The sequence below is a fragment of the Aotus nancymaae genome, unplaced genomic scaffold, assembly GCF_030222135.1.
Source record: "Aotus nancymaae isolate 86718 unplaced genomic scaffold, 86718_ANA_hifiasm-v0.15.2.pri h1tg000030l, whole genome shotgun sequence".
In the NCBI taxonomy this organism is placed as follows: Eukaryota; Metazoa; Chordata; class Mammalia; order Primates; family Aotidae; genus Aotus; species Aotus nancymaae.
Window position 1 is genome coordinate 38311983 of NW_026988443.1, and position 8503 is coordinate 38320485.

Here is an 8503-nt window from a genome sequence, read left to right on the forward strand (position 1 = left end):
AGTTTGTTTGTTGTTTATGTAAAGAAAATTTCCAATCGGTATTTAAAAAAACACAAACATAAAAACAAAAACCCAAGTCTCTTGCCAGAAAAGAAAAGGAAAACCTCCAGAGTCTAGTGCTAATTCATGTTCTTAAATTAACTCAACTCCCTTCACCACTCCTTCCCCCTCACTCACACCTTTGCCCCTCACCCTACACCCCTCATCCTTCACTACAAAGAGATCTTCCTTTCAGTGTAAAGATGCAAAACGTTTTTGTGATTGGCTGTTGTCAACTGGCATTTGGCTAGAGCTTTACTTGACTACTTGAAATAAACATATCTCAATGTTTTAATCCTCAGAAGACCATAAAACAGATCTGCCTAGAAATCCAGGGTGCAGGCACCCTGCTTTGTCTGCTGAGTGTGGGAGCCCCAGGGATTGGAGTCTAAAGTCAGAAACTTGAGGCCCTACTTCAACTTGGCTAGTCACTAGTTATTTTTTGTTTGTTTGTTTGTTTGTTTGTTTTGAGACAGAGTCTTGCTCTATCGCCAGGCTGGAGTGCAGTGGCGCGATCCCACTGCAACTTCTGGCTCACTGCAACTTCCGTTTTCTGGTTTCAAGCAGTTCTCCTGCCTCAGCCTCCCCAGTAGCTGGGCCTACAGGCACACACCACCAATCCCGGCTAATTTTTTGTACTTTTAGTAGAGACGAGGTTTCACCATGTTGGCCAGGATGGTCTTGATCTCTTGACCTCGTTATCTGTCTGCCTCGGCCTCCCAAAGTGCTGGGATTACAGGCGTGAGCCACCGTGCCTGGCTGGCTAATCACAAGTTTTTAAGGAGTTCTGAAGTTTTATGAATAGTCTTTTATGAATAGCTGGGCATGGTGGTTTGCACCTGTAATCCCAGCTACTCAGGAGGCTGAGGCAGGAAAATCGCTTGAACTTAGGAGGCGGAGGTTGCAGTAAGCCAAGATCGTGCCACTGCACTCCAGCCTGGGCAGAGATGCTGTTCGACATCCTACAATGCACAGGGCACCCCTCCACCACCGACAATAAAGAATGATTTGACTCAAATGCCAGTATTGCAGCTGTTGAGAAATTCTGCTCTAAGCTAAAAAAACTCAGAAAATTCTAGAATAATAGAAAAAAAGGAGAAGATGTAGAATCAGGAAGTCCTGCATCTCTTACTTCCTTAATTTGATGACCTTGTTCCAGTTTCTTAATGCCTCTATGTCTGTTTTCTCAAAATTGTAAAATTATGATAATTATATCACAGGGTCTTCCGAAGATTAAGTTAAAACCCTGAGATATGTTTATTTCAAGTAGTCGGGTAAAGCACTAGCCAGATACCAGTTGACAACAGCCAATTACAAAAAAGTTTTGCTTCTTTACACTGAAAGGAAGATCTCTCTGTAGGGAAAGATGAGGGGTGTGGAGTGAGGGGCAAAGGTGTGAGTGAGGGGGAAGGTGTGGTGAAGGGAGTTGAGTTTTATGCCTGAAGGCCAACCGGATTCCAGGTTTGTTAGAGACACTGGTGGGTCTGGCAGGGGCGTTTGAACAAGAGCAACTCCATCTTGAATAGGAACTGGGTAAAATGAGGCCGAGATCTACTGGGCTGCATTCCCAGACAGTTAAAGCATTCTAAGTTACAGGATGGGATAGGAGGTCAGCACAAGATACAGGTCATAAAGACCTTGCTGATAAAACAGCTTGCAGTAAAGAAGCCGGGCAAAACCCACCAAAACCAAGACAACCAGATGTGACCTCTGGTTGTCCTCACTGCTTCACTCCCATTGGCACCATGACAGTTTACAAATGCCACAGCAACGTCAAGAAGTTACCCCTTGTTTAGCGTATCATCAAGAAATAACCATAAAAATGAGCAATCAGCAGCCCTCAGGGCTACTGTCTATGGAGTAGCCATTCTTTTATTTCTTTACTTTCTTAAACTTGCTTTCACTTTACACTCGCCCTCAAATCTTTCTTCCATGAGATCCAAGAACCCGGTCTCTTGGGATCTGGATGAGGACCCTTTCCTGTAACAGGTCTAACCCCTTACAGCCTCCCCCCAGATTAACTCAAAGGGGAGCTGACCCTCAGGTAGCGCAGTCCTTAAATGACATGTGTGAAAGCTTCCGGAACATGCCAGGCCCGCAGTCAAGGATTCTCTTATCCCCTTGCCAAGGGACCCAATCCTAAATACCATCTGTGGGGTTGGAACTTGAGTGTCCAACTCAGCAGTGCCCACTTCCTTCTACACCCAAACCCACAGTCTAACCCTGCCGCCGGAAGCCTTCCCCTCTCAGCAGCAGGCATCGGGTGGAGTGAAAGAAGCCAGGCATGATGGACAGCTTCCTGTCTGAATCCCCTCATACGAACCTGACGGGTAAAATGAACCCACTGGGCTAAACTTCGGACGCTGGTCACCCTCATAGGGTGGGGGTGACAGGGCAGGGGCCATGGGGCTTCCTGGGGGGGCAGTTACAAGGGCACAGTGGGCCTTGTTGAAGGGCAAAAGCTCAGTAAGTTCGTCCTGACAGTCCAAACTAACCCAGAACCATCTTTCGAGTGACTACAGCCTGGAAAGGAGGCCAAGACCACTCTCTACCTCCATTACTCCACCTCTGAGTTGGTCTCACTTCCCACGCCCCCAACCGCAAGCTGCGGGAGAGGCGGGCATAGAGGGAAGGGGAGGGGCTATGCAAAAGAGGGCGGGGAGCGCAGGGCGGGGAGCGCGGGGTGGGGCCGCTCCTTGGAACAGAAGCGCGCGGCCTCGAGTCCCTTCCGGTGCGAGAGAAACTACTACTCCCACAATGCCCCGCGGTCCCGCGAGCCGCTTGTCTTGTCGCGAGAAGCAGCGGCCTGGGGCGTCTGCGCGGACAAACGGAAGTGCGGGTGACGGTCTGAGATATCACCGCCAAGCTGGGCGTCGGGGAGATGGCCGAGACTGACCCCAAGACGGTGCAGGACCTCACCTCGGTGGTAAGGGACGGCTGTGCGGGCCCGACGCCGCGGCCTTCCCAGGCGGCGCCGGGCCAGGCCCTGCCGGACAGGGCGCCCACCGCGGTCGCGCGTCGCGTCTGCGGAGGCCCCGTTTCTGGAAGCGTCTCTGGCCGAGGCTCCCGGCCACCTTGCGCCCCTGGGCGTTTTGTGCGGGACAGTCTCCCCGCGGTTCGCCCCCAAGCCCGACCCCCTCCGGTATCCCCATTCACCTGCCGCGAACGCCCCCCGGGTCCCTCGCCCCTCCCCCGGGCACCCTCCCCGCCCTTCAGCTCCTCACACACCCCTGGGTGCCCCAGCCCGGCAGAAGCAACCTAAAGACCCTGAGCTTTGAGTCGCGGCGGCCACACCAGCCCACCAGACTAATTGGACAGGTGGGAAAACGGAAGACCCGAGAAGGAAGATTCTTGCTGAAGGCGGCACAGCTGCCCAGAGGCAGAAATGGAGTTGGAACCCGGGACCAGGGCTCCCGTCGTGATGCCAGGAAGATGTCTCAGGATCAGTGTGGACCTTGTTTGTTTCGATTTTTCTTAGGTGCAGACACTGCTGCAACAGATGCAAGATAAGTTTCAGACCATGTCTGACCAGATCATTGGGAGAAATATCCTTTTTATCTGTAGTCGGCCTCCTGTGGGCCTTTGGAGCCTGTTTGACAGCAGCAGTGGGGATAAATGAGTAGTTTTCAGGCCAGCTTCAGCCAGTCAGTTACAGAATTTTTTACTGAGCTTGGAGTGTACTGTGTTTCTGAGAAGGACCGCACCTAGAGAGCTAGGGGTACAGCTGAGCTAGACAGATTCCTGGCCCAAGGAGTATACGGTCCACCAATCCCTAAGGCTGGTGTGATTGACTATGGACTGTGAACTAAGCCCTTTTGTTTGTGTCTCTCTTGTGATCCTCAGCATGACCTTATGAGTGGGTTGTAGTGTTATCAGCAAATTAATAAATTGAGGTTTAGGGATTTCATCACTAGTAAAGGTCAGGACTGCAATCCGATGCTGGGTAGCCATGCCCCAGAGTCTTGTACTCTTACCTGCCAGCCTATGACAGTGTCTAAAGGAAATTGGAAGACCGGTTTCCCTAAAATCGTTGTGTTTAAGGCCGTAGTCTACAGGGGCCGAAGTAAAAGGGCTCAGTGAGGAGATGTTGGCACGCGTTGTCTTTAACTTCAGCACTCGATGATATGAGTAGTCGCATTGATGATCTGGAGAAGAACATCGCAGACCTCATGACACAGGCTGGGGTGGAAGAACTGGAAGGCGAAAACAAGATACCTGCCACACAAAAGAGCTGAAGGTGAGGAAGGGGGCAATTTTTTTTTTTTTCTTAAAAGAGTAGAGAGAGAGAAACTGTAAGTATAATCTTGATGTAGTCAGACTTTCTGTTGATAGTTCCCAGCCATGATCCCAGCAAGCATCCCTGTATTCTTTATCCCCTGTGGACTTCATGTTTTGAAATTTTTCATGCCAAACTCATTCTTTACACGAATTTGTTTTCCCAGTTTTTATTAATTAAGACTTCTGTCACTGTTAGTTAAGACCACAGGCTAACATTAGATAACCACTGGGTTTTTATCATTCCAGCTAATAAAGGTGTTTTTATTGGCCTATAAAGCTTGTCACTGGAAGATTTTCCACTGATTGTTTTTTTGTTTTTGTTTTTGTTTTCAGAAATAGCTGATAGGTCACCCACATTACCGCTTTATTAAATGCCCTAAATTCTGGGGACTTTCTTGGTAACTTGACATAGGTGAACTAGATTGTGGCCACATTAAGCTTTTACTCTATGTCAGTTTTCTCAAAACTGTTCCTTTAAATTTTCACTGAATAGTTCCAGATGTCAGAGGAAAGCCTAATAATTAAAAATACCAGGCAAGTGCAGTGGCTAACGCCTGTAACCCCAACACTTTGGGAGGCAGAGGCACGTGAATCATGAGGAGTTTGAGACCAGCCTACCAACATGGTGAAACCCTGTTGCTACTAAAATACAAAAATTAGCTGGGCGTGGTGGCACATGCCTGTAGTCCCAGCTACTCCGGAGGCTGAGGTAGGAGAATCGCTTGAACCTGGGAGGCAGAGGTTGCAGTGAGCCAAGATCAGGCCACTGCACTCCAGCCTGGGTGACAGAGCGAGACTCTGTCTCAAAAAAACAAAAATACCACATAGCAAGATAGGTAAATGTGCAGTATCACTCAGCACAGTGCATTGTAAGCCTTTTCCTCTGTATGAAAAATAAACTCCCTTTTCTCATGTTTCATTTATAACATTTTAATTCTCTGTAAAAATGAAGGTTACTAGGGGAGGCGGAGGTTACAGTTGAGCACTGCTGCACTCCAGCCTGGCTGACAAAGTGAGACTCTGTCTCAAAAAAAAAAAAAAGGTTACTGGCGGCACACGGTGGCTCACGCCTTGGGAGGCCAAGGTGGGCAGATCACTTGAGGTCTGGAATTCAAGACCAAACTGGCTAACATAGTGAAATCCTGTCTCTACAAAAAATAAAAAATTAGCTGGGCCTGATGGTGCACACCTGTAATTCCAGCTACTATGGAGGCTGAGACAGGAGAATTGCTTGAACCTGGGAGGTGGAGTCTGCAGTGATTATGCCACTGCACTTCAGCCTGGGCAACAAAGCAAGACTATGTTAAAAAAAGAAAAAGAAGGTTCCTGAGAATTTTTAGATTGCTAGAATGCTAAGGAGAATATACAGTTAAAGATGCCTAATTTCCTATTTTCTGGGCCTGCTCTGGGCCACATTTGAAGTTGCTGTGAAACACAGATTTGGGATGTTGAAGACTGACTCTTCAGTTTGCTTTTATCTTTACAATAGGTGGGGTTCATTGACTGTGTGAGTAAATCACATAACTGCTTTCTGGTTATGGTTATATCATCATCATTCTTAACCAGAGATAATCTGGAAAAGTGTCCTGCCAGTCTTAGACGCTTCTGTGGGTCTCTTTTTATATTATGTGGCAGTCAAAACTCCCGTCAACCGACTGAGAATATTCCCACAAGAATTTCAGGATTGTAGACTGGCTAGTGATGGGGGTCATTCAAAGAAAAGAATGGGAGTAGGAAATTGACTCTGAATTTTAGAAAGTATTTCCAGTTAAATCTATTTTTGCTAAAATATTGTGCAAAGAAATAAGCTTAACTCAATATGGGCGTGTAAAGGGATTTTTAGTTGTTCTATATGTCACTTTTATTTGTGCTCATATAATGAAAAGCATGTTGATGATTTTTCTTTTTTCAACAGGTTGCTAATAATTTATACTGGAATCTGGAACACCATTTTTCCAAGCCAAGAGAAAACTGAATGGCTTTTTGCAGCTAACTACCATGTGTAGACAGGTTTTATATTATAATGTGTGCATTCTTATCACATACTATATAGTTAGTTTATAGAGTGATTTGCCCCCCAGTTTCTTAAACATGGTATCTTCACATCTTGGACCTTGGTCAGTTGTGTGCTGTTCATTATTAAACACTAAAACTTTGGCGGTTCCTGCATAAAATTGTCAAATTTTTTAGTGTATTTTTGTGAAGTCATATATTTTTTCTTGCCATTCCTTTTGTAGTAGTTGCTGTTTGGATAAAAGTTGCTGTGTAATTTTTTTATTGGACAAATAGTAAACCCTTCTAGTCTTGGTGAAGTAAGATGTTTGTAGACTTTAGGGTTCTTTAATTCTCAGCACAAAGTGACCGTTGAACTGACACCAAATAGTGTGTTGGCAATACTTTTCAAATGGCTAAAAACACCTAAAGATTGCCTATTCAGGAATATCTGTCACTGCTCTGTTGCTAAAACTCAGAATAGAACTTAGACTTATGTCTGAGTCCCTGAGATCACGTGCTGAAGTCAATGAAAAGTAACCACTGCCACTTTCTTGTGTTAGAACTTTTACAGTACAGAAAATAATCGAATAGCCTTCTGTAATGAGGCATTTGTTAGAGTTTTGCATGAGATTCTAATACTTCAGTAGGACCCTACAATGGTTCATCTACAATGGTTACCATAAAAAAATCTGGCAGGATTTTAAAACTCAGTGATTCCATCTTTCCTTTGAGCTGCTGACTAGAACAGAAAGAAATGAGGAAGAGACCGTATTAAATCCATGCCGGTTGCTTGGCTAGAATATGATCAATGACTTGTAGACTCAAGTTCTTAAGAAATACTATTTTACTTAAGCTGTTTCTTATCTAAATTCTTGCAGAGTAACAGTGTTATTGTTGATTATAGAAGACAGGGATAATACCTTTTAACTCTAGTCACTCAAAAATGCAGTGCCATGAGTGCTAAACCTCCAGGCTGATATTGATGACCTGGAAGGTGATCCATGTGATTGCCACCACAAAGTGCTTTTACATAAAAACTTGAAATATTGAAAGACGTGACTTTTTTAAGTTACTTATATCACCAGTCTTGGTGTTTATATTACAAATTTATAATAGTAAAAAATACTTTGTCCTATATACATATTACATGGGGAACATAAAGGAGTTGAATCCTCCTTTAGTAAAATGAATTCACCACTATGGTACCCAACTACAGAACCTTCTTTGATCAGGCAAATAGGTTGTGCTGCAGGATTGAGCCCCCAGAATGCCCCGCACACGCTGTGCAGGCCTTGACCAGACCAGCTGAAACCTGCATCCCTGCTGAATGTTCTCAAGCTTCGTAAGTGGCAAATGGAAATGATATGGCCGATTGCAGTCGTAGGAGAGTTGTGACTTAGGCAGGAGTCGACCTCTTTAAGTACTGGAACGATTTCAAAGGCAGGCTGCCCTGACCAAAAATATCTGCCATGAATAAAGGTGCCTGAAATCCTGCTATGAAGCTTCCTTTGTGTCAAAAATCTGTTTGTTTTTCAGATTGAAATGCACAAATCACATTAGAGCACCAACTGAAACCTCTGGACAGATTAAGTACAAGTAGCCCAAGGCAAAACAGGAGAGGGTGTGTTGGGGGAGGTTGCCGGCTGGAAGGAGAAGCTGAGGAGAGGGAGGAGGGCTTGCCAGGACTGGCATTCCAGAATTTTCTCAGGTATGTTCCCACAACACTTGCCACTGGAGATGCTCCAGGAAGGAAGGGATTATGGTCACTTGGGTTTAGGCAACATGCTATAACCTCATGAACCTCATGAAGAAATTAGCACATTAAAGGCTCTGAAAGTAGAGCAGAGAGCTCAGCTTTATCCTTCTTACCTGCTGGTTTACGAGGTATCTCTCTGTTGCCCAGGCTGGAGTGCAGTGGCACAATCATAGCTCACTAGGAGCCCAACTCCTGGGCTCAGGCAGTCCTCCCACCTTAGCCTCCCAAGTAGCTACTAGTATAGGTTTGTGCCACCACACCTGGGTCTTGCTGTGTTGCCCAAGCTGGTCTGGAACTCCTAGGCTCAAGCAGTCCTCCTGCCTCAGCCTCCTGAAGTGCTGGGATTACAGGCTTGAGCCACCATGCCTGGCCAAGGATCTTTGTTACACTGTATGAAGTGTTCCTTCGCCAACTATTGTTCATTTACAGGCCAGT

At 45.9% G+C, this 8503-nt stretch overlaps 1 protein-coding gene across 1 annotated transcript; it reads left to right on the top strand.

Annotated features, from left to right (window-relative positions):
* The first annotated feature begins 2832 nt into the window (after nucleotides 1–2832).
* Nucleotides 2833–7813, top strand: HSBP1 (heat shock factor binding protein 1). Its single transcript, XM_012466154.3, has 4 exons — nucleotides 2833–2965; nucleotides 3518–3584; nucleotides 4156–4276; nucleotides 6233–7813. The coding sequence occupies exons 1-3, from the start codon at nucleotides 2921–2923 to the stop codon at nucleotides 4272–4274; spliced, it is 231 nt and encodes a 76-aa protein (XP_012321577.1). The 5' UTR covers nucleotides 2833–2920; the 3' UTR covers nucleotides 4275–4276; nucleotides 6233–7813.
* Nucleotides 7814–8503: the final 690 nt, after the last annotated feature.